This window comes from Lacerta agilis, chromosome 14 (genome assembly GCF_009819535.1).
Source record: "Lacerta agilis isolate rLacAgi1 chromosome 14, rLacAgi1.pri, whole genome shotgun sequence".
Taxonomy (NCBI): Eukaryota; Metazoa; Chordata; class Lepidosauria; order Squamata; family Lacertidae; genus Lacerta; species Lacerta agilis.
The window spans coordinates 39,316,789-39,342,623 of NC_046325.1; the positions used below are offsets into that span (position 1 = coordinate 39,316,789).

At 48.4% G+C, this 25,835-nt stretch overlaps 1 protein-coding gene across 2 annotated transcripts in view; it reads left to right on the forward strand.

Moving 5' to 3' along the window:
* Nucleotides 1-25,571, forward strand: part of PLEKHM1 (pleckstrin homology and RUN domain containing M1) — a 38,178-nt gene extending 12,607 nt beyond the window's left edge. Inside the window, exons 1-12 of one of the 2 annotated variants that reach the window (XM_033169631.1) lie at nucleotides 39-160; nucleotides 4,855-4,950; nucleotides 7,385-7,632; nucleotides 8,099-8,725; nucleotides 10,509-10,932; nucleotides 13,197-13,440; nucleotides 15,040-15,960; nucleotides 16,793-16,938; nucleotides 19,025-19,218; nucleotides 21,215-21,278; nucleotides 21,713-21,870; nucleotides 24,742-25,571. In XM_033169631.1, the coding sequence (XP_033025522.1) occupies nucleotides 4,897-4,950; nucleotides 7,385-7,632; nucleotides 8,099-8,725; nucleotides 10,509-10,932; nucleotides 13,197-13,440; nucleotides 15,040-15,960; nucleotides 16,793-16,938; nucleotides 19,025-19,218; nucleotides 21,215-21,278; nucleotides 21,713-21,870; nucleotides 24,742-24,859 (3,198 nt within the window). In that variant the 5' untranslated portion in view covers nucleotides 39-160; nucleotides 4,855-4,896 and the 3' untranslated portion in view covers nucleotides 24,860-25,571. Of the gene's footprint in view, nucleotides 1-38; nucleotides 161-4,854; nucleotides 4,951-7,384; nucleotides 7,633-8,098; nucleotides 8,726-10,508; nucleotides 10,933-13,196; nucleotides 13,441-15,039; nucleotides 15,961-16,792; nucleotides 16,939-19,024; nucleotides 19,219-21,214; nucleotides 21,279-21,712; nucleotides 21,871-24,741 lie in introns of those variants that run through there. The other variant, XM_033169632.1, reaches the window with a different exon arrangement.
* Nucleotides 25,572-25,835: the final 264 nt, after the last annotated feature.

A 25,835-nucleotide genomic window follows, 5' to 3' on the forward strand; every position in this document is an offset into this window, starting at 1 on the left:
CGATGACTTGGAGTCTGTCAACTGCCTTTTGTCTTAAAAGAAAGGAGCGATCTGACCGACTCTGGGATGTGCAGTTTCAGATTTCTGGAGAGTACCAGTGGCTTCTGGATTTAGCAACCTGCTTTAACATAGATGTGGCTCCCTCATGGATAATATCACGGTGAGTGGGTGGAATGCCAAAATATACCCTTGCACAACTATGTCTCCGTGTCATAATTGTGCCTACATAGCACACTCTATAGGTGCTTTTTTAGAGTATGCTGTATATCTATCTATCTATCAGTTGTTTTAGAGTTTGTTCGTTTTTTAAGCTGCTTGAAAGAAGTGGGTTTGTGCATTGAGGATTCTGTTCTTGAGACCAGGGTGTTTCAAATAATTGCATGCCCTTGATTTTATTCCAGCTTCTCTAATGTACACGAGCAAGATTTGAACCAGGCCAGTCAAGCCCCTGTGCTCTCAGTGCGCTGTGTTTCGATGCTTATTTCCTAAGAGCAGCTGAGAGAACTAAATCTTTTTGAGCGTCCCTGTTGCTTTATGTTTCACAGCTGTGAAATGCCTTCCTTCGGCAAGATTCCACACTGCCTCCCCCTTCGCCACACCAACCCCGTCTTTTCTTCCAGTGTTTGTTTGTGAAGAGACTTTTGGGAACGGTGCCTCTGAGACGTCACACGCTCTGGCGTTCGGCCCGGTGTTTTGCAGGAGGAGAAACATTTCTAGTCAGCAGTCACCCAGCTTTTCTGTTATGGGTAGTAGCGAGGCAACGGTCATCAACTCCCCGTTTGTTAGGAGCAGCAGCAAAGGCTCTGTGTGCCGACGGCAAGCGGTGGCCGTGGTGGGATCCTGTCAACAAGCCCCTTGTATGTATATATCTGCATGTGTAATCTTGGTATGCAAGAGTGCCCCACACGGCTCCAGACTTGGAGCCAGAAAGTGGGCTCCAGACCCCATTCTGAAAGCCAAATTCACACACAGCCAGTGTTCAAAATTCGCCAGGAACATTTTGCGCTTGCCTATCGGCCGGTTGCAACCAATTAAAGATGCCCGGGCTTCAGAATGGCTCATGACGTCTCCACCATCTGGAGGTGCATACCTGGGGATCCTTGGATCTTGACTGTTTTCGCCCACTAGCAACACATCCTGCAGAATTCCATCCGTTATATTTTGTCTGCACAATCAGAATGAATTTCAGGAACCAAAAAGTAGTACAGTATTGGGAAAAATATGGCTTTTGTGCTGTCTGGCCCCAAAATGGCGACTAGACATTCCGTTTTGGCAACTGTAACCCTGGTTTAAGGAGCCATTTGGCTCCTAGCTGATATATCGTGAGTTTCTAAAACTGCATGGAGCCTGATAGTTATGTAGTGAGGAGAAAGCACACACTTCTCATCACTTGGTGTGTTCCAAGGCTGAACCATGGAATTGAGAACAGGGTTTTTGTGAGTTTATACTTGGACGTTTTTAGTTGTGTTTTATCGGACTTGCGCTGTCTGTGCGGCCCTGGGTTCTCGTGGCTAGAAAGGGGCTGTAAAACTAAATAACTGTCCAACTAAGCCGCTGAAAGCAGCAAAGGAAAGTGTTCCGGAGACATGTGGAGCAGTGCAACTTTGAAATCTTGGCCCGTGCGCAAGATTGTACTGCAATCTGAAATGCTTTTGCTTTGAAGGCAGCCTAAGCCCCAGCTGTTCAGAACTGTTTGCACTTTAGGTTGCCTTCAAAGCAAAAGCATTTCAGAACACGGCATAGCCTTGCGCACAGGCCAAGATTTGAAAGTAGTCCAGCCTGCTCCAGACGAGTGGAGGTGGCATATATCAGCTGCGAGAAGACGTTTTGTGCATGCTGAGACACACTTGTGCCATGATTTCCTGCACTGGAGTCAAGGCCCGGTGTTTAAAATAGGCTATGGAGCTGCCACACCATGCATGTCCCAGAATCTCTATGAAAATGGTTGTAAGCAGTTGCTTTCTTTCCACAATGGCCTGCCTCCCCCAGTACCACCTGGTCTGACTAGCAGTGGATTTCCAAGGTTTCACGCGGGGGAATTTCACAGCCCTACTACCCAAAATTCTGGGCTCCCTCCTCATGAAAATACAGTGGTACCTCTAGTTGCGGACACGATACGTTCCGGCGTGCTGTTCACACCCCGAAAAGTCTGCAACTAGAGCAGCACTTCTACGCAAGCGCAGAGCGTGATAGAGCACTCTGCGCATGTGCGAAGTGCACAGAACGCTTCTGCGCATGTGCAAAGTATGCAGAATGCTTCTGCGCACGTGTGGCAAAACCCAAAAGTAAACACTTGCGGGTTTGCCGCGTTCGCAAGCCGAAAAGATGCAACATGAACCTAACGCAACATGAGGTATGATTTTATGTGTCCTGCTATTGGGCCACGGCCCTAACTCTGGAAAAATCCAGGTCTCCTGGCCAACTAAGAAACTTGCAGTGTTATTTAGACATGGGGGAGTGTGACTCCCAACATGGCAATCCAGAGTGTGGATGGGGCGGAGGTGTTGATCTGGGACTCCTGGGGGGGGGGCACAGGTCTAACCATGGGGACGCCTCCACCTCTCAATTTTCCAGGGGAGGAAATACAAGTCAGTGCAAATGACGGGAGGAGTTGGGGGTGTTCTGGATCCAATGAACACACAAATGGAAGAACAAATATGCTTTTATTCCTAGATACAATCAGCAGCAGACAAATGTAGCATACCTGATAAAAACCCAAGCACAATCTCCCCTTCTGCCGCCCGGGGCCCCAAAGGAGCGGCGAGAGAGAGCCCTCACGCCAGGAAACCCACAGCACCCGGTACCTGGTCTGTGGCGAAGCCCAATCAGTCCCCTCCATTCCTTCGTTTATATAGTTAACATAATAGGTTTGATTGATTCCACCTGGCTATCAGGTACCATTCCCGACTGGTCAGGCACCTAGGTTTGGCTTGGCTAAGGTCATAAGCAGCTGAAGGTGTTCTCAACTAATTGTATCTTCCTCACCAGCAACTTTACTTTGCTAATTTCAAGACTGAGGATGGAAAAGGGAGGAGGATATGCAACCTGACTCCTCGTGATTACAAAGATCTTCCATGAGTTTCCACTACAGGGGGCTTGTTTTTGTCTCCCTGGACTGTCAGATAAATATGTAGATCAGAGGTTAAGAGAGCTGTGGCTTTTGTGGTTGCTGTGCTTAGCTTTTAAAATTGCAGCGTTCAGAGTTCAGCAGGTCTTGTGACAAGCCTAGCGCGGAGGCAAGGGGCTTACACTCTCCCCTCCCACCCCGTCTCCACCGGGCAGCTAGGCAGCTTTTGTCCGCGACTGTCCTCTCTCTGCTTGGACTCGGTTGGTCTTGCCCAGGCTGTCCGCGCGGAGCAGGTTGGTGTTTGTGCATCTGCTGTGTCAGTTTGGGGATAGGTTAATAGCTGTGATGCCCAGTTGCTTGCATCCTGGCTGGCCTGGCTGGTAAAGGGGCTTACTAGGAAGCGGAAGGGAGACTACTAATATAATACTGAGCACTTTGCCACGTTCCTCTGCGGGTCAAGGGTTGTGGACCATTCTGCTCAAGATTCTCTTGTGAAGTCTATTTTTTTTAAATTGATTTTATTTTTAAAAGTATAAACATACAACAAAAAACAATTCAAAATCCAAATATCAAGATTACTCTGAATCTCCTGACTTCCCCCCATCTCTTCCATGGGTCTTTATGATAATATTTACAACTGCGTATCAATGCTTATCCAAAATTTTATCCTTCTAAATTATCCATACTTTCCATTACTTTACAAGTGTGGTTAAAATCCTGCTAATGTTTTAACCTGCTTACAGTGGTCTCGTAGATAAATTATAAACTTTCCCCTTCTTTTTTTTAAAGTTCCTGTCTTCTTGATTTCTGAGCTTCCCAGTTAATTTTGCCGTTTCGGCATAGTTAGTCCATCAACTTGGTTTGCCATTCTTCTCTGCTCGGGGTTGTCTCTTCCTTCCATCTCTGTCTCTTGTGAAGTCTTAGCGGATAGGGGCTGCTCATCCTGGGACCCTGCCGAGTGTTCGTGTGGCTCTGAGAAGGAATTTGGTCCCTGTGGCCAGACTGGCCGCTGTTCTGATGGAATGAGTTGCATGCGGCTTGGCTCGCTTGCTTGAGCTGCCTAGCGGTATTGCTCAGTTAGCACCTTTCTGCAGCTTACCTGCTCTCCGTATCTGGTGTTACGGGCTCTTCTGGGTTGTGTAGCCTGATCTTTTGAGTGGGGAGGGGGAGGTTCTGGGTGGGCCCTCGAGGGCTTCAACTGAATGGCCTTTTTGGTTGTTTCCGGGTCTGTGATTCTAGATCAGACATAAGGCCCAAAGAAGGTGGTGGACTCTCCTCCATTGGAGGTTTTTAAGCAAAGGCTGGGCGGCCATCTGTCATGGATGCTTTAGCTGAGATTCCTGGGTCGCCCGGGGTTGGACTAGATGACCCTCAGGGTCCCCTCCATCTGTACAATTCTATGATTCCTGGAGCTGAGCCCCCTGAGCCTGTAGAAGAAACAGGAGGGACCCAGGTTTTCTGGCCTAATTCAAGAAGGGGACTGGGCTCGGGGGACTTGTCTCACGACTTTTGAGGTGTGTGTTTCACACTCATGCCATGTGTTTCACACTCATGTGTTTCACACTCATGGCCAGCTCCCTGGCTGCTTGGTCCCTCAGATACTGATGGGAGTTGCAGCATCTGGAGAGCACCAGGTTGGAGGAAGACTGTACTAGTTGGTCTCTGGTCTCCAACTCTGCTCATATGACTGTTGTGTGGTGGGTATTCCAGACTAATAATCACAGAGGTCAGGATGGTGGACATGTTCACGTGGTGTTTGACTTTTCTTCCTGTTTGCTTTTCCTCAGGTTACCATGTGATTCCAGAACTGGGCAGAAGCCGCAGTAGATATGCATTCCAACCCCAAAGCTGAGAATGGATGCCGGTCCCGAGAAGCTACCCAGGTAAATAATTACAGCCGAGCTGGCCTATGGAGGTGAGGCTTCACTGGCCATAGTGATGTCAAGTGGCTATGAAACATTTCCAGGGCTTTCCGGAGGAAGGGCTGAGCATTACCTGGAAGTGGAGGCTGGGTGCATGATCCCTTTCCATCTGTTCTGTGGAGAGAAGTCACTCGTTCCAACAGCCATCGATGGTGACAGCCAAGCTCAGCCCTTCTTGAGTCACCCACAACGCTGCTTGGAAACCTGCTATGAGATTCATTCTGAACATGGAACATTGCCTCGCCTCCCCGGTTTCATAGAATTGTAGAGCTGGGACCCCAAGGCTCATCTGTTCCAGCTCCCTTCAATGCAGGATTCTTTAGCCCAACGTGGGACTCAAACCCACAATCCTGAGATCAAGAGTCTTGTGCTCTGCCAACTGGGCTACCCTAGGACACTGGCATTATTGACCGTTGCCAGCATTTCTATAATTTCTCTCTTCCCCACACATCCCATCCCCTAATTTCTTCTCCAACCTAAGCCTACTCAGTTCTTTCAATTACTTTTCTTCTAAACTTATGCTCATTTCTTTTTTTATTTATTAAGAATTTATAAGATTTTCCAATTAAAAAAAACCACAAATCAATACATCAATAAACTCTCCATACTCCCCCCTCTCCCACCGAGGGGAGCAGCAAATACAAAAAACCCCTGTCACAGAAGTAGCAAAAAATCATTTCACGTTTAACCTCATATTTTCTAAATCATAACTTAGTCCTGACCCTCTTCCTGGGTCAGTTAATTAAATTCCCATCATTACTTCCTAAGGTGACTTCCTCATTCCCCCCCCTTGCTGGTTTCCAAATTTTCACATAATTCCAGTTTTCTTCACATCTTTAAATGTAATTAAAAAAATATTCCGCTCATTTTTTATTAACATTTCTCTACTTCCGCCTCATAGTACTTCTGTACTTTCTTAGTCTCTTAACCAAAATTTTTCCACATTAATCATATTCCCAAAACCGTTTCCCTTATCTTATTCCTCCCTCCCTTTTGGTCTCGAAATTTTGTCTCTCATAACGTTTTCCATTGTCTCAGTGTCCATGTCCGATTGTCAAAACCATAGTAAAATGAAATAGCATTTTTAATTCCAATATTTTACCCTATCCCCTAATTTCTTCTCCAACCTAAGCCTACTCAGTTCCTTCAATTACTTTTCTTCTAAACAGATGCTCATTTCTTGTTTTTAAAATCCTCAAGGCCAGTTCAAGATTATTGTAGGCAAATCCGGTATGAGATCGCAAACGGAGGAAAATTAATTTCAACCAAATACTCCAAAGTACAGTCATTGAGATACACAAATGGGAGAAGCAGAAGGTGTTTACTAGCAAGCTTAAATAAAAAAAGGCAAGAACAACAACAGCCTGGAGAAATTTATGTCAAGTTGTGTAAAAATATTATTTTTCTGTTGGCACCATATTTTCATCATGATTCAATAACAGGAAGCAAATCTTTATAAAACCTGAAAGCACAGACAAGGCCTACAACAACTTAGATAGAAAACTACTTGTAGGGTTTTCAGCCCATGGGCAATATAGTAGAGAATATACAAATAATCTCCTCCTCTGACCATCCTCTTTTGCCATTGGGGAAGGCAGATGGCATAGTTGGAAAATGTAGATCTTGTAAGTATTGCCGTTGGGCATGATCAGCTGTAAGATGACAACACCAGAAGGAAAATGTTAACGGGTAATTTCAGTATCAAGTTGTGATATCTCCTTAATCATAGAACCATAGAATTGTAGAGTTGGAAGGGACCCTGAGGATCATCTAGTCCAACCCCCTGCAATGCAGGAAAAGGCAGCTGTCCCATATGGGAATCGAACCTGCAACCATGGCATTATCAGCACCATGCTCTAACCTACTGAGCTATAATCAGTGCCGTTGCTTCAGGGGCACTGATAGTCTCACATTTATTGCTCCAACCACAATTTGTTGCACAAACAGACGTAGTTTAGGTAACTTGATCCTGATCATATGACAGATAGCACCTTGTGTTTATAGGCCTTAGCTTTCCAACCCTCTTCTCGACCTTTCGGATCTTAACACAGTGCGCTCCAATTGAGGCCTTCCTGCTGTCCTCAACATTTTGGCAGTACAGTGGAACCTCTGGTTACATACCATCCTCCTTGCGAATGCTTTGGGTAACAAGCTCCGCTAACCCGGAAGTAGGTGCTCCTGGAAGCTAACTTTGCCCCAGGATGCGAGCGGAAGTCACGCACCGGAGGCCCCATTAGCGAAAGCGCGTCTCAGGTTAAGAACGGTTTTGGCTTAAGAACGGACCTCCGGAACGAATTAAGTTCGTAACCGGAGGTGCCACTGTATCCCTGGGGAGGAGGGCTTTCTTTAATCTTGGCCCTAACCTAATACAGCCTCTGTTTTATGCTTACCCTAGTTGATCAAGACACACCTGGTGAGCTCCATCAAAGCGCTGCAGAAACATTACGTGACTTCCGATGCTCTCGTGACCAGTGACGATGGTGATGCCAACACCCTCTGCTGCGCCCTCGAAGCAGTGTTTGTGCACGGCTTGAAAGCCAAGCACATCAAGGCAGAATCGGGAGCGAAAGGGAGAAAATTTGGCGGGCGCCTGCCCCTTCCCCAACCAGCCTTTTGGGCCCTGCTGAAAACTATCACGCACAGGTGAGGTTGGGAAGACGGCCGCTTTGAGGGTGGAGATTACAGCCATCAGCAAAATTTGCTGATATTACATGCTTGAACCTCACTAGGCATGGAGTGGGGGCATTTGCGAGATGCAAATGTGAGATTTCTGCGCTCGGTGGTTAACCAAAGTTCAAGGGGATGTGGCCGATGGAGGGACTTCTCATCTCCTTGAAAGTCCTGCTAGAAATTTAGGCAGATATAGGCAAAAACTGTCAGGGGCTGGCTGGGCAATGAGGAGTGGCCGGAGGTCCCTGTCCAGTACCTCAAAGGGGTGCCTCAGAAGAGGAAGGCTTTGGGTTGGGGTGGGACAATGAAGACAGGTCAGAGGAGGAATGGGGGATTAAAAAAAAAACTTCTGGTTTTTCCAAGGTCCCTCAGAGCTGCAGCATTAATGGGCCTTGTGCTCTCGTCCCCCTTTCCTGTTCCTCTCTTTACTTTTCTCCAGGAACATCATTTCTGAGCTGGAGCACCTGGACTTCATCAACACAGACGTGGGCCGCTGCCGTGCTTGGCTAAGGCTGGCGCTGAATGACGGGCTGATGGAATGCTACCTGAAGCTCTTGCTCCACGAGAAAGCCCACCTCTCCGAGTATTACCATTCACCAGCCCTGCTTCTGGACACTGAGGAGGTTGAGTTCCTTCTCACTTACCTTCAAGGCTTGTCCTCCCTGGCCTTCGACCTCTCCTACAAGTCGGCAGTCTTGAACGAATGGACGGTCACCCCTTTATCCCTGTCGGGACTTTGCCCAGCCTCAGAGCTGCTTGTGAGTTTGGAGCCCCGGAGGAAAGAATCGCTGGGCTCCCTCTCGCTGTCTTCCGGCTCGGATGACGCCGAGGCTTCCCCAGCCCTCTTGCCTGCCGCTCAAAGCCAACAGGCGGAGAAACTCACCGCATCCAACCTGAGCATCAGCACAACGGGCTCCTCACAGCTGTCCTCCAGCCTCGGCTCCGACGGCCTCCCCCCTGGGACATCTGCTGCCACGCAGAACACGGACAGGGGTGAGGAGCCCATCTCGGATGACGCTGAACTTGGCGTGGCAACAGCAAAAGACTTGGACCAGTCCCTTCAAGAGTGAGTGTGCGAAGGAAAGGGGGCAGACCTTATTAGAGCTGGGTGATTTATTGGTAAATTGGTGTTCAGATCCTGATACCGGTTTCCGGCAGTCTGAGCTAGCAATGCATCACGGTGGGCAGGGAGCCGCGATGTATTCCCAGCTCAAATTGCTTGCAGACAGCAAAGGTGCAGGCAGGCAGGCAGGCGGATGGATGGATGGAGCCTGAGAAGGTTTTGGGCAAGCACGTTCTTGGCTCTGTCTGCCTACCTGCCAGCCCCTTCTCGCGCAAGCCAGAGATGTATTGGGGCTTGCTCAGCTGGGTTAGGAGGCTTCCCACCCCACAGCTGAGCAATTTAAGGAAGCCCCTGTGCCCCTCCAGCTTGCATGAGCCAGAATGGCATGGGGGCTTGCTCATTAGAACTGGGTGATGTATCTCGGCTGTTTCTAAGGTGGGGAGGGAGAAGCCACCGAGATACATTCCAGGCATCATGATATATCAGCATATCACAGTATTCAGCTGGTGATATATCACGATGGGGATGTGGGTCTAAACCACTGAGCCTCTTGGGCTTGCCGATCAGAAGGTCGACGATTCGAATCCCTGCGACGGAGTGAGTTCCTGTTGCTCTGTCCCAGCTTCTGCCAACCTAGCAGTTTGAAAGCAAGACGGTGCAAGTAGATTAATAGGTACCGCTGTGGTAAGAAGGTAAACAGCGTTTCCGTGCGCTCTGGTTTCTGTCACGGTGTTCTGTTGCGCCAGAAGCGGTTTAGTCATGTTGGCCACATGACCCAGAAAGCTGCCTGTGGACAAACACCGGCTCCCTCGGCCTGAAGTGAGATGAGTGCTACAACCCCAGAGTCGCCTTTGACTGGACTTAATCATCCACGGGTCCTTTACCTTTCTTTTACCTTTATATAACGATATTGAGAACCAGATTTCGCCTAGACCTTATCATATCTTACTTTGGCAATGAGTTTATTTTATTTTTTCCTAATCTTTTTCTTGGTGAACCTGGGAGGTTCCAGGTGGATAGCAACATGTTATTAAAATCATGCATGGAAGCCTCATATTTGGGAGGCTGGATTAATGTATGGAAACCAACCTTCTTCCCCTACCTAACAGAAAGTTGCTCTGATATCATTAGACCTCTTTGTCAGGCATTTCCTGCCCCTTTGAGTATATATGAGGTGTCCCCGACTCCCCCGATGAACATATGTTCCACTTCCAGTTTTCAGCTCTCGGCTGGCTGGCTAGCCCAACAAAATTTGTGGCTAAGGAAGAATTTGAACTCATGTCTGAGTCACAACATACTACCCGCTGTGTTATTTTCTGTATAACTATCCACTCCATTCTCAAAAGGGAGTGCTAAACCACAAAAAAGCAAATTCCTTTGCATTAATCTTACTATCCAACTCAGTGCATAGAACTAACACATTTGTATACATGTGCTAAAATTCCTTATTTCAGGCTAGAATTGGTGTCTTAGCAGATAATGAGCCTGGAGACCATTTGATGTCCAAAGGGGGTTACTGAATGCCTTGCCTCTGTTGGCATAGCACAGAGTTTCCTAAACTTGGATCTCTAGCTGTTCTTGGACTACAACTCCCATCATCCCTAGCTAACAGGACCAATGGTCAGGGATGATGGGAGTTGTAGTCCAAAAGCAGCTGGAGAGAGACCCAAGTTTGGGAAACCCTGGCATAGCACACGGTATAGTGGGAGATGCGATCAAACAGATAACATGACCCCCCCCCATACACACTTTTTGAGTTTTGTTATAAACTTGTTTTTCTTTCAAGGGTGCTAGCAGAATTCAGCAGAGCACAGGGAAAGCCGGAATCGGCAGAAGGCAAGCAAGCTGACGCCCTGCCGGCTTCTTCCTCACTGCAGTGCCTCTGTCCGGCCACTGATCTCTGCACCACACGCCTTCCTTGTCCTGTAACAGCGAAACACCCTGCCAACATCGTCGAACCACCTCCTGACACAACAGATTCACAGCTTCCAAGCCCAGGCGACCCACCTCAAACCAAGGAAGCAGCTCCCAGTACCAGCATCCAGCAAGCTTCTGCGCTGGACACAGCAAACGTCGCTAAAGGAGTAGCGGGTGCATCCCAAACTCATCGTAGCATCAAGAGAGGAGGGGCTAAATATAGGATCAGTCAAGTTGTTGTCCGTGAGGAAGGCCATCCAAGGACAGGACGACTTCTCTCACCAATCTCACCTGTAAGTCATATCTTGAGCCTCCCCAAATCCTATGAGGTCCTGTTAAAATCTTTAATATTTCGCTCTTGTGAAAAGAAAATTCAGAATGGGTTTTATGTGTAGTTCTGGTAGCAAGTGCAAAAGCATAAACGTTTTGCTCGAAAGCCCAGTAACAGCATGTCCCTGAAGTTGTGTGAATGTGTTTGGTGAACAAGGTTTTTTTTTTAACGTCTTGGCTAAGCTTGGAATTTTAGGATATCATACTGTGATTTTAAAAAGGCCCCCCTGCCCAAATTAGACTGACTAGTCAATCTTGACTTTTTATTTCCACTATTTATCGAATGATCTCACTGTTCATTCACGATCTTCTGGGAACCTGAGGGGGTGTGGGGAGGCTTAACCTGCTCAAATGTGGCTGTTGGCCTGACGTCAACCAGCCAATCTTGTGACTAATATTAATTATAGGTACAAGAATTAGCAGAGTCTCTCCTGCTCCTCTCAGTGAGTGAGTGGTGTTGACGAAGCAGTTACTTTGCAGGTCAGGAAATGCTTTTCCTTGCAGCTAATTGGGAACTTCCTCTCTCCCCAATTCCATTTCCTCCAAAGGAAGCCTCTCTCTCATACCTGGCGGTCAGCCAATCTGTATGTTACACACGCAGCAGGAAGTGATGTCATGCTACTAGAGTCAACCTGCCCAAATACCTGCTCTGCGTTCTGCAGAGGAGAGCCCTTGAAAACCTTAAGGTTCAGCAGTTGAGAGCTCGCTGCACTGGGTCCTCTTAAGACTTCAGATAGGCGTTCCCATAACCAGTCACCGTGGGTCCTGTGTCTACTGTATGGAGATCTGGGAGGCATGGGTTTATATCACATCTCAGCCCGTGACTCACTAGGCAGAAATCATTGTTTTGGTTCCTCATCTATAACATATTAATCATTTGTCTTGCAAAGCTACTGCCAGGGCAAACAAGGTAGAAATCCCGTGCAGGGCTGAACAAATATTTCAAATTCCTGAATGTATTGCAAATCTCTAGGCGGCATGGTGCTTGTCATTTTTCTAGTGATACACAAATTATTAATCATAATGAGAATCAAGGTGGTTCCTGCATTGCAGGGGGTCAAACTAGATGACCATTGGAGTCCCTTCCAGCTCTCCAATTCTATGATTCTATGCTTAACAATAAGGGGCACGGGTGGCGCTGTGGGTTAAACCATAGAGCCTAGGGCTTGCTGATCAGAAGGTCAGCAGTTCAAATCCCCACGATGGGGTGAGCTCCCGTTGCTCGGTCCCAGCTCCTGCCCACCTAGCAGTTCGAAAGCACGTCAAAAGTGCAAGTAGATAAATAGGTACCGCTCCGGCGGGAAGGTAAACGGTGTTTCCGTGCGCTGCTCTGGTTCGCCAGAAGCGGCTTAGTCATGCTGGCCACATGACCCGGAAGCTGTACGCCGCCTCCCTCAGCCAGTAAACCGAGGTGAGCGGCGCAACCCCAAAGTCATTCATGACTGGACCTAATGGTCAGGGGTCCCTTTACCTTTAAGTGTCCTATTTAGTTACAAACAAATATATACGTATCACTAGAGCAATCAGTTAGAATGCATGCTTGCTCAAAAAGTATGTGAGCTTTATTTAGATCAAGTTTTATCATTGGTGTCTTTACTTGATGGTTTAAAATTGACAGTTTTGACCACCTTAATTTAAAACAGGCCACCCTCGGGATAACAACCACCTCTGTTCAATGCCTCCCCTATTGATTGTTCCCCACCATATGGTCATTGGGGTGTATATTGACTTGGATCAAGGGGGCTCCATTTAGGTCTTAGCCACTGATAAACCTGCCCACTACAAATTCTGATGCTGTTCTAAATCCATTGAGGGAGGCTCATGCAGGTGATGGTTGGGGTCAAACACCCCACTTTTCTTTCTCTTTTGGAAACCCCTTCCCTCCCTTTTCCTCCATGTGCAAGCAGGATGTCGGGAGGAAGCTGGACCAGTCTCGTCGGGGGGCTGAACTAATTGCTCATAGGAGACCTATTTCCTCTCCTTCAATCTCTCCATTTCTTTTGGCTTTTCATCCTGGTCCCCCCCGACTCCTTCCCCCTTGGGCTCCCCACCCTCTGCTACTTGAAATTATGCTAAGGGGCACAGCCTTTCCAGCCCTACTGCAGGGCCTAGGCAGGAATTGTGCCACTTCTATAAAGTCCTTGGCTCAGTAAAAACGTCATTTGCTACTTGTTAATTTCCCTGTTGAATAGTCCAGCTGAATTCAGCTCTTTTTGTTCCCCAACAGAAAACAAGCTGGATCACCGCGGATGACATTTACCTCCCCTCTCCGCCTCCTGAGGGAACAGCAAAAGGTCTCTCCCGTTCACTCAGTCCCTCGCCAGAGCGCCCTGCAGATAGCCAGCCATCAATACCAAGCGGTGCTCTGGATCAGGACAAGCTTCACGTGACCTCAGCCAAGGCCAGGAAGCCCAAACTGTCCCCCGAGGCGGAATCGAAGGGCTTTAGCGTCGTTCACCGAAGGCAAATGGGTAACTGTCTTTCTGCCATGGGATGAATGATGGGGCGGGGAGGAGAAAGTGATAGAAGATAAATTTGGGGTTGTCTTTAGCAGCCCAACTACCCATCAAGTGACTCGGTGTCCCCTAAGTCGAAGAAGAACATGTGGAGGCAGGAACCGGTCAAAGCAAGGCAAATCTTTATTTTTATTTTTCCTGTTGCAATAGAGTTCCCGCCCTTGCAAGGAGGGGAGGACCTAGAATAAATGTGCGTAACGACTTTTAAAGACTTTAGAATTTGCCAGACCCCCTTAGCCAAAGACCACCTACAAGCATCATAACAGAAATTTGAGAGTGTAGCTTGTCTCCTGTCTGTCAAGATATCAGATACTGATCACTGATTGTCTTATCCTGGCCAGTCTGGGCCATTCTTTCAAAATGGTAAATACATTAGTTCTTAAATCCATTGTCCCAGACTTCTCTTATTCATGTGAGAAGTCTGTTTACAGGGTTTGAAGGATTTTGCAAGTGAAAAGAACTACCGTATTTTTTGCTCCATAAGACACACTTTTTTCCTCCTAAAAAGTAAGGGGAAATGCCTGTGCGTCTTTTGGAGCGAATGGTGGTTCCTGGAGCTGAATTGCCCAGGGGCCAAAAGAGGATCATGCTTTTTATTTTACAAAGAGAAAAGGGAGTGTTGAAAGGACCCCGCTCAGCAGCTGATCAGCAAGAGATCGGGAGAGAGATAAGAGTCCCGGCTCCCTTTCAGCCCCGCCCTCCTTTGTTGAATGTGCTGCAGAGGGAGGTTGTTTGTTTCCTCAAGGCATGTGACTGGCTGATTAGATTATCTGTCTGGAAACAGTAGAAAAGGCTCCCTTTCCTTAAGATTTTTCAGAAATGTGAGTTAAACCTCATAAAAATGGGGCTTTTCCTCTTTGCTTTTCCCCCTTTGCAAAAGGAGCTTTGCTTTTCCCCCTTTGCAAAAAAAGCTGCAAAACCTTTAGCTGACCCTCGGAAAAAAAAACCAGAGCTTTTCCCTTTGCAAAAAAAGCTGCAAAACTTTTAGCTGATCCTAAAAAAAGCCTTTTGCCTTTGCAAAAACAGCTGCAAAACTTTTAGCTGATCCTCAAAAAGCCAGGGCTTTTCCCTTTGCAAAAAAGCTGCAAAACTTTTAGCTGATCCTCAAAAAAAAACCACACACAAAAAAGGGCTTTTAGAGGAGGAAAACCAGAAAAATATTTTTTCCCCTTGTTTCCTCCTCTAAAAATGAGGTGCGCCCTATGGTCCGGTGCGTTCTATGGAGCGAAAAATACGGTATTTCCAAGATCATAGAATTGTAGAGCTAGAAGGGACCCCAAGGGTCTTCTATTTTAACCCCCTGCATTGCAGGACTGATACTTCCTTCTACTGCAGAGAAAATATTTGGGGAAGAGAAGTCAAGATGGCCACGGGATTGCTCTCCTGTAGTGTTTCAGACATGTGGTTTCTGTACTTAACGTATCTGTGTTTACCTTGTGCGCTTATGAGTGTTAATTTCATTTATGTCACCTTAGAATTCTTATGACAAAATACAAGACAAAACTGTGGTCAGCAGCATGTGTAATAGTCTTCTTTTTTATCCTCCACCTCCAGGCCTTTCGAACCCTTTCCGTGGCCTGCTGAAGCTGGGGACCCTGGAGCGGCGAGGAGGCATGGGCATCTGGAAGGAGTTCTTCTGCGAGCTTTCGCCACTGGAGCTGCGCCTCTTTGTGGACAGCGAGGAGCGGGTGTGCGTGGAGACCTGTTCCCTGCTGCGGTGCGATTGCCTGGGGGCAGCTCACAGCGACGGGCGCTTTGACCTATCCTTCTCGGGCAAACGGCTGTGCCTCCGGGCCGCCTCTCAGGACGAGGCGGAGGACTGGCTGGACCGGCTGCACGAGGCACTTCAGAAATGTAGGCCTCAGCCGGACGAAGGCTGGGAGACCCTGGAGGGCCCTGGAGCAGCGGAGGACCCGGAAGCGAACTCTGCCGGTGGTCCGCCCGGCGAGCTTTCGGCCCTCTTGCAATACAACGGGACAGGCAGCAATGGGCTGGACTGGACGTGCGGTTTGGACCCCGAGCTGGATGCGGTCAAGGAGTCTGTTTTGTACCTGGAAACCGAAAAGACGTGGGCCCCTTTTGTGTTCTCCTTGTCCTTAGAAGCCCTGAAGTGCTTCAGGGCCCGGAACGGGGAGAAAACGCTGAGCAACAGCTACGGGATCGAGACCATACAGGACATCCTGCCCGACGTGAGCCTGGGGGGCCCTGCCTTCTTCAAGGTCATCACATCGAAAGCGGTGCTGAAGCTGAGAGCCGAGAACGCGGAGGAGGCAGCCGACTGGAGGGACTTGGTCCGCCGGATGCTGATGTCGTACCTGGAGACCGCGGAGGAGGCCTTGAGCCTGGGGGGCAACCTGGACGGGAACTCGCAGGCCGTTTTGAAAAGCACCACCAAGGGGAATGGCTTCCTCCTTAAGTACCTGGTTGCCATCCCCACAGAGAAAGGCCTGGACTGCCAGAGCTTCATCTGTGCGGGTAGGTTGGGGAGTGCGCAAGGTGGCTGCAAAGCAGAGCACAGGGTGGGGAAACAGACACAGAAGACTCTCAAAATTGCCAAGGGCCAGTTTGTAGCATCCTTAGGAACCCTTAACATAAGATGAGCCCTGCTAGATCAGGCCAAAGGCTCATTTTATCCAGCAATCTGTTGCCACAGTGGCCAACCAGGTGCCCAGCGGGACCTGAGTGCAACGGCGCTCTCCAATTCTAGCGATTTCCAAGCAACTGGTATTCTGAGACATCCTGCCTCTGTTTCTGGCTCCGGGGAATTCTCTCCCTCCCCCTGGTGGCCGCAAGGAGCAGAGAAAAACAAAGAGTTCTTACTAATGCGTTTATTCAGTCATCACACCAAGAGACAAAGAATGCAATCTGCCTCCCTTAATGGCGTTGCTCCAACTGAGCTCCTTCCGCCTCCCTTCCTACCAACAGCACTTTCCCTTATGGTGGCCGCCAGGGGCTAATTGTCTCTGAGTCCTTTGCTCCTGTTCTGGGAGAAGGGGGGTCAGAAATAATATCCAGTGATAACGTGTCAGCTGGCTGCTCTGTCTCTGTCCCCCCCCCCTCTTCTCCCAACACCTCCCAACTCTTCTGTTCACCTGTCTCTGAGCTGTGATCTTCCTCAAACCACTGCTGTAATTCAATACTGCCTTCCTCTCCTCTGGAAGCTCCAGGTGAAGGGGTGGGGGGGGTGACCTCCACCATTCCTCCTCCAACTCGCCCCCTTCGGTCCCATTCCTGACACTCTTGACAAGGGAGGTATAACGTAGCTTTTGTGGCTGGCAGCCATTACCATTTCCGCTTTTCTTTCCAGGCTGCTCACGGCAGATTGGCTTTTCCTTTGTGAAGCCCAAGCTCTGTGCATTCACAGGCCTCTACTATTGTGACAGCTGCCACTGGGATGAAGAGTCCGTGATTCCTTCGCGGCTGATTCACAACTGGGATCTCGCCAGGCGTCCGGTAAGTCTGGGCGACTTGAAGGATAGGAGGCACGGGCCTGGGGTGGTGTAAGGTTCGCGTGATGGTGCTTCGCGAGTAACGGAGCAGGAACCCAAACAGTCTTTTGGCAGTTTTATTCTGCAAACTATTTACAGTGCAGAGCTACAAAAAGCATGTCTGTCTCAGTCGCTGGCAGAATCTGGGAGTGGCCCCTTCCGGCTCCTTCCCCAGCATAAGAGTTTCGGCACCCCAAATCTCCTCCTACCCTCCTTGCGCTTCACTCCTCTGCGCAATTGGGGCGCCAGAAATGGCGTGCTTCCCTCCTGACCAGCTGAACGAGGTGAGGTGCTGGGGCTCTTTGCAGCATCCCTGAGCCCTCTCCTCAGTGTGGTGTAGTGTAGCCAGTGTGGTGTAGTGGTTAAGAGCAGTAGACTCGTAATCTGGTGAACCGGGTTCGCGTCCCCGCTCCTCCACATGCAGCTGCTGGGTGACCTTGGGCTAGTCACACTTCTCTGAAGTCTCTCAGCCCCACTCACCTCAGAGAGTGTTTGTTGTGGGGGAGGATGGGAAAGGAGAATGTTAGCCGCTTCGAGACTCCTTCGGGTAGTGATAAAGCGGGATATCAAATCCAAACTACTCCTCTCCCAGCTGGCCCCTTCCCCTTCCTTCCCACTGGAGGTGTGGCTGCTTTTCGCTCTGGAAGAGGTGCTGCTGCTCAATTGGCGTCAGGGCTCTCTGTACGCTAACGGACCCTCCGTTCCCCTCAGCGGGCCAGGTGGCAGTTCCTTGACAGGTGGCAACATCCCCGGTGGGGGGGGGCGTACAATGCTCCGATTGACTCCTGATGTGGCTCGTGCATCGTTCGTTTTGTTATAATAAAAACTGCTCCCTTTCCCTTATGGGGTATTCCGGAGCCCATATAGAGTCCTTAAGTGGGTTCCCTATTGGTAGGAGAAAATAACAGAGGCCAACCAGAGTATATTGAGAAGCAAAGCAGCTAGTAAGCCTGATCTTTATTCAAGGAGCTGTTGCAACAGGGTCCCCACTCACCACACGCAGGAGGGAGGAGAACCCTGAACAATGGTGCTCAAGCCCTTATGCAGACTTTTGAAATTGCCTTCCCTGTAGCCCACGACCCCCCCCCTAAAATATCACACATACATCATAGAAGGAGGCGGTCTACAGCAGAAATCCTGTCTGCCAGGATACCTGATAATGGTCACTGATTGCATTACCTGGGCAGCCTGGCCATTCTTTTGTGATAGTTAATACTTTAGTTCCTGAGCCCAGGTCACAGGCTCACCCTATTCATACACAAATACGCTCTTAAGACAGGATTTGCAAGCAAAAAGACGATGGGAAGGCTTTCTCCATTTGCCTCCCTTACTGCAGAGGAATATTTGAGTCAAAATGGCTTCAGGATTGCTCTCCTGTACTATTTCAGACACATACATTTAGATATGTGTGCATTTATGAATATTCTATATTTGAGACCTTAAAATTCTTACAACAGTTTCTTATTTGTCCCCATTCTGTGGTCCTGATTCTTCGGCAGATGCTACTTGCAAAAAAATCTGGGCCTGTCAAGGCTGAGAGGAAGATAACAGGTGAAACTCGAAAAATTAGAATATCGTGGAAAGGTTCATTTCTTTCAGTGATTCAACTTAAAAGGTGAAACTAATATATGAGATGGACTCATGACATGCAAAGCGAGATATGTCAAGCCTTTATTTGTTATAATTGTGATGATTATGGCGTCCAGCTGATGAGAACCCCAAATTAACAAATTCAGTTTTGGGGTTTTCATGAGCTGTACGCCATAATCATCACAATTATAACAAACAAAGGCTTGACATATCTCACTTTGCATGTCATGAGTCTATCTCATATATTAAACTCCAGTAGCTAATGAAAACAATTGCTTACATAAATGGACTTTTCCATGATATTCTAATTTTTCGAGTTTCACCTGTAATGGGAACTGATAATGGCAAATAGGCAGGGAGCTAGCCTGAAATTGTAACTCCTCCAGCCTATATAATGGCCCCTCTGGCTGGCTTCTCTACGTAGGACACTTACAGGTGTTTCATCCAACTGCGTCTCTTAGGTCTGCCGCCAGGCCCTGAAGTTCCTGTCCCAAATTCATAGCCAGCCCTTGATCAACTTGAAGCTAGTGAACGAGACCCTCTATGACCATGTGGACCACATGAGCCGCATCTACAAGAGCCGGGAGCAGCTGAAACTCCTTGGTGACTACTTGGTCCTTTGTCGCAGTGGGGCCCTGAAAGAGATCACCAAGAGGTGAGGCTTCGCTATCCAGGGGGTCCACCTTCTCTCTCTCCCCCCCCCACCTTCTTCCAGGCCCAAAGCCTTTGACCCAATCTCTGTTGTCCATGTTCCTAACTGGATAAGGGCAAGCAGCTAACATGCATGGAAAATGTCATGCAGAACCTTGAGGATCTTGCCTTCGTTTTTTATGTACATTTCAAAAAAAGGAATGCCCCCTCCACTCTACTCATGAACACTCCAGGTGACTTTCAAAGAAAGAATTGAGATTTTGGGTAGAGCCTCTTTTGCTGCACTGAGAGTTGGTTCTCAGGTGCACAGGATTCTCGGGAGTGTACTTGATGCTGCTTGCAAGTTACTTATCCAGGGCACTGATCCATCATCAAATTAAAAAACGTTTTTTTGGGGGAAAAACTACTTTGGAATGTGCTTAAATGTCTGTTGAACAACCTAAACACACTGCTGTTGGGAAAATAAGCAGAGTTGTGTATCATTTCTATTCTTTGTTTTTCTAAAATCCTGACCAAGGAAAAAACCGCTATATTCTGTACTGTCAATACTGTTTTTCCCCAAACTTTTGATACCTGCACAGTTTTTCCATCCAGATTAGCATTAGAGGCACGCTCCACTCTTCCACTGAACAATTGTATATTCTTGACCAAGAACAAGGGCAGACCTCTTCCTTGCCAGTTAATAGTGCCTCCTGATGCCTCACCTTCCCCAGTCGTGGAGCTCTTCTTTCTGGGCAATGGTGATGCTACGGGGATTCCCCCAAGTCTGTCCGCTAAGGCACAGGCTGCATCAGGCAACCCCTAAAGGAGATTTCACTGCCTCTGCACTGGCAAAGAGAGAAGAGGCTCCGTGTAGCAAGATCAGTGGAGGTACCCTACTCCAACAGGGACAGAATGGTGGGATTCATCCTACATAGTGGTTTAGTTTTCCAAGGAATGCTTCTCACAGCACACTAGTGCATCTCGGCATATAATTTGGGGATTCCTGTACCTTATACAAAATCTGTCCCTAGAAACTTTGGACTCGGCTAGGGGACGCAGGTGGTGTTGTGGTCTAAACCACTGAGCCTCTTGGTCTTGCCAATCAGAAGGTCGATGGTTCTAATCCCTATGACGGGGTCCTAGCTCCAGCCAACCTAGCAGTTCGAAAGCACACCAGTTGCAAGTAGATAAATAGGTACCGCTGTGGCGGGAAGGTAAACAGTGTTTCCCTATGCTCTGTTTTCCTTCATGGTGTTCCATTGCGCCAGAAGCAGTTTAGTCATGCTGGCCACATGACCCGGAAAGCTGTCTGTGAACAAACGCTGGCTTCCTCGGCCTCAAAAGTGAGATGATCACTGCAGCCCCAGAGTCGACTTTGACTGGACTTAACCGTCCAGTGTGGTGTAGTGCTTAAGAGCGGTAGACTTGTAATCTGGTGAACCAGGTTCACGTCCCCACTCCTCCACATGCAGCTGCTGGGTCACCTTGGGCTAGTCACACTTCTTTGAAGTCTCTCAGCCTCACTCACCTCACAGAGTGTTTGTTGTGGGGGAGGAAGGGAAAAGAGAATGTTAGCTGCTTTGAGACTCCTTTGGGTAGTGATAAAGCGGGATATCAAATCCAAACTCCTCCTCCTCCTCTTCTTCTTCTTCTTCACCTTTTCTTTTCTTTTTTACAACGTTTTAAGTGCATTATTCAAATCTGACAATAGATGGCACTGATGAGCTAATGGCAAATTCCATATATACTTTACAACTTTTTTAAAAAAGCCTTTTGACAGCATTTTTTATATCTGTGGCAAATGTAGAAGCGTTGGGGTGCAGAAGCAAGAGATGTAGAGAAATGAGATTGGGGAAACAGCCAAAGGAGGTTGACCGTAGACATGCTTGTGCAAGAAAAAGTGTGGCCTTGCATGCCAATTAGGAGCATAGGGGTTATATGGCTTCTATACAGCTCTTGGCAGCAGATGGAAAAGGCTCTTAATAAACTCCTCCTCCTCTTTTGTATCCTTTCCGAAGGCTCGATCACCGGCACTACCTCCTGGAATGTCCCCATAAATACAGCGTGGCTGACCTGAGGCAGGTAGGAGATCTGGAAAGAGGAAGCCTCTGAAACGAGGGTTTGCCCCGGGAAAACGTACCCCACTCTGTCCACGATTCTCAAACGACCCAGCCCAAGGCTGCCGCCCCTTAACATACACACGTTAGAATGCAGCGTACTGAACCGAAACAGAGAAACTGGTCTGAGCATGCTCAGAAGCAAGCTTTTATTCCTTTGCCTCGAGAGAGCAGCTTTGGGGGTCTAAGTGCTCGCATGGGAACCTCATTGGTGCTCTCCCCAATATGTGCCAAATTTCCATTTTGTCCTGCATGTTGCAGATGCTTTGTTATCTGTGTCAGACCTTCAGGTGTGAGCCGGTCACCTGGCCTCACTGTGTCCACAGCAGCCTCATAGATAAAGGTTTCCCTTTTATGACCACCCTTCCCCACCTGCTAATACCTCTCCTCTGTTCCTAGATAGCAGACGGCTTGTTTGAGACGTTCCTCCAGTCTCTAATTCAGTTTGCCTCCCATCACGTCTACAATTGCGACCTGTGCACCCAGAGGGGCTTCATCTGCGAGATCTGCAACAGCAATGACATCATCTTCCCCTTTGAATTTGACACCACGACCAGGTGAGCGTTATTCCTCTCTTCCCCCACCTTGGCTTTAGGGTCAAATTTTCAAAGAAGCGATCCGTTTTCTGCGGTTGTATTGATTTTATTCATTTATTTATTACGTTTCTATACCCCCCCCCTGTATCTTCCAAGGAGCTCAAGGTGATGTAAATGGTTATCCTCCTCCCCACTTCACCCTCACAACAACCCTGTGAGGTTGGTGAGGCTGAGAGACGGTGGCTGGTCCAAGGTCACACAGTGACCTTCATGGCTGAATGGGATTCGAACCCTGGTCTCCCAGGCCATAGTCCAACACTCTAACTGTTGCGCCACACTGCCTATTTTGCAATGGAGGGGGAGAGGTGAAGAATTAAGTATTTTTTATTATTATTATTATTATTATTATTATTATTATTATTATTATTACTGCTACTACTATTACTATTACAGTGGTGCCCCGCTAGATGAATGCCTCGCAAGACGAATTTGTTTCCGGTTTTTTTTTCCGTCTAGCGAAAACCGCGGTTTACATTGCTGCTTCGCTAGACGAAAAACCTGCTAGACGAAAAAACTCGCAGAACGAATTATTTTCGTCTAGCGGGGCACCACTGTATTATTATTATTATTGACATTTATTAATATCTTACAACAAAAATGCCGCAAAGCGACTTACAGTTATAAAAGCATACACAATGCAAAATTTAAAATGCACCAAAAAGATTAACATGTGTTGGGGGGGGGGGGCTATTGGGTTGTTGTTTTTATTTTTATTATCTATTTTGTGGTTTTATATCTTGATTTTATTCTATGAACCGCCCTGAGACCCCTGGGTATAGGGCGGTATATAAATCCTATGAATAAATAAATAAAATAACAAAATAATAATAATCCTGCAATGTTATCTCTCATGCCCTGGAGCTCAACGGTTCGAATCTCCGCGACGGGGTGAGCTCCCATTGCTCTGTCCCAGCTCCTGCCAACCTAGCAGTTCAAAAGCATGTCAAAGTGCAAGTAGATAGGTACCGCTCTGGCGGAAAGGTAAACGGCGTTTTCAAGTAGATAAATAGGTATCGCTCCAGTGGGAAGGTAAATGGCGTTTCTGTGCGCTGCTCTGGTTCGCAAGAAGCGGCTAAGTCATGCTGGCCACATGACCCGGAAAAACTGTCTGCGGACAAACGTCGGCTCCCTCGGCCAGTAAAGCGAGATGAGCGCCGCAACCCCAGAGTCGTCTGCAACTGGACTTAACTGTCAGGAGTCCTTTACCTTTAAAGGGACCCCTGACCATTAGGTCCAGTCGTGTCCAATTCTGGGGTTGCGGCGCTCATCTTGCTTTACTGGCCGAGGGAGCCGGCGTACAGCTTCTGGTTCATGTGGCCAGCATGACTAAGCCGCTTCTGGCGAACCAGAGCAGCGCACAGAAACGCCATTTACCTTCCCACTGGAGCGATACCTATTTATCTACTTGCACTTTGACGTGCTTTCGAACTGCTAGGTGGGCAGTAGCTGGGACCAAGCAACAGGAGCTCACCCCGTCGCAGGGATTTGAACTGCCGACCTTCTGATCGGCAAGCCCTAGGCTCTGTGGTTTAACCCACAGCGCCACCCGCACCCCTCCTTTACCTTTACCTTTTAAAGGTATTTATTGGGGGTGCTTTAAGTATCTTGCCTCTTAGGGCACATTGGTGTTCCATGACATCCCTTCCAATCCTATTATTGTAAGAAGGCAGCGTTTTTTGAAAATCAGGGGGCGGGGGGTGGGAGAATGCTTCAGTGGCGAGGAGATCCACCGTTTTTTAGCAACCTGTAGCCATCAGGATGATGTTGGCCCTGCAGTTCCCTTCATCCTTCACATCCAGTGGACCAACAACTTCTGGAAGAGAACCGCTTCCTCATTTCAGTTCTGCGGGGATGGTCAGAACGCTGAACAGGAATTCGGGCACCAGTTCCTCCTTTAAAGCAGCTTTTGAATACCATACTTCCTTTTACCCGCCCCCCCCCCCAGCTCATCTCACAAGGCTGCAGCATCGGAGCAGCGCAAACAGAGAGCCGTCGGCAGGCCTGGTTCACTGAAGATTGCCGCCCTCTGCTCATTGGCTTTGTACTGAGGCAGGAAGGGTGCCTGCTTGCTGAGCTGATGCAGTTTCCTGTCGCTCGAATCAGGCTATTTACCCGGGGAGGCAGGATGTGCCTGGAGCTCTCCTGACAATAGCTCCGAGGAGGAGCAGGCGCTTCCTGGATGGCTGTCCTGCACAGGTGGCAGCCTGGGGTCACTTCCTCTTGCGTAGCCGTTCAGTCGCAGGGGCACAAAGTTACCAGTCTGCTTTCCAGCAGAGGAAAGAAGAAAAATATGTCCCGAGGGCTGTGCAAACAGGGGGGATGGTTCTTCCAAAAGCCAAATGCAGTGACTGAAGCGTGGACGTTGGTTCTGAACTGAACAGGTCACACAATACACAGAGGTTTTTTAAACAAGCCCTGCATGGGGGCTCGAAAAGGGGTGACGAGACAGGGGATGGAGAGGGTGGTAGCCGGCAGTCCTAAGCATAATTTTGTTTTGTTTTAAAAACTGCAAGCGATTGGTTCAGAGCTCTGTTGAGAGTGATCTGTGCCTCCCTTTGCAGCTTGCTAGAAGTGGAGGAAGGAAGAGAGAAGAAAAGAAGAATTGGGTGTCATAAAGTGAGGGTGGGGGAATGACTGCTCCCACCACTGTCTTCAGCCCTGCCCACCACCGGGATGTGGCCCCCCAACTGATTCCGCTTGAGGGAATGCGGCCCTTGAAAGGGGGAGTTCTCTACCCCCCCCCCCACTTTAATGGGCTGTCTGTACTTCTTTCCCCTCCCTTCCAAGTTGCATGAATTGCTTCAGTGATTAACCTCCTCTTTTTTCCAACAGGTGCAAGGTGTGCAAGACCGTCTTCCACAGCAGCTGCCAGGCAAATGCCAGTTTCTGTCCTCGCTGCGTCCGCCGGGAGGAATACCAGCAGAAGCTGCAGGCGTCCCTTTGCAAATGACCTCGGGTTGCACCACTCCCTGAAGAGGGGCAGACCACAGCCCTTGGGGGGGGGAAGGCCAGAGGACAGCTGGGAAAGGACAGGGGCAGGCTTTGGAGCAAAGGAAGGCCCTGGCTAGTCACACAACTCCTTTCCCCTGAAGGTCCAACCCATCAGGGATCACCTGGGCTCTGGCGACATCAGCTGTGCATCACATTTCCGACAGAGAGAGAGTAGGTGGGAAGAAGGCAGTGGCTTCCTTGTGCTGATCTGCTGCTGCCACTTGGAGACAATAATGTCCTTTCCGTCTCTCTCCGGCCTCTGCAGACATACCTGGCTGCTTCGGGCACAGCAGGCATTTGATACGCATAAGACTTGTTGAACTTGGACGAAACGTTAGTGGACATTTTGAGTCAAACCACAATGAGAAAGGGTGGGGGGGATTTTCTGTTTTGTTTTTAAATTAATGCACTTTGTAGCAGAGTTCTTGTGCCTTCTGCACTTTACAGGCTACCCCTGAATTGCCACGTGCCAAACAGCTGCTGAATCCTCTGGGAGACACATTCCAGCACCCTCCCAACTCCTCCAAGCAAAGTGACCTTCTTATAAATAATAAACCACTTCTCTGCTCCTTATTTTTTAATGCTAGGCCAATGGATTCCAGAGATGAATTTTTTATTTTCCATTTTAATCTTCTATGCAGATAATAAAAAATAATTTAATAAGGAACTAACTCAGGGACCTCTCGTTTCTTTGCAACTTCCTTTGCCTTCAAAGTTTGGGTGTTAGGGGGAGACATTGCTTGTCCAGCTTTGGTTCCTACCCTGCACTTGTGAGCTCTCACCAGTGGCACCTGGAAGCTATCAGCATGCGACAGTGACCACATAAGGGAAACAGCTTTGAGTGGGTGGCTAACTCAGGTGAGGGCAGTCTTAAACCATTGATGAGTTAAAGTACTTGTCTACCCCCTGCCTGCGAAGACAGGCTCCGGCAGATT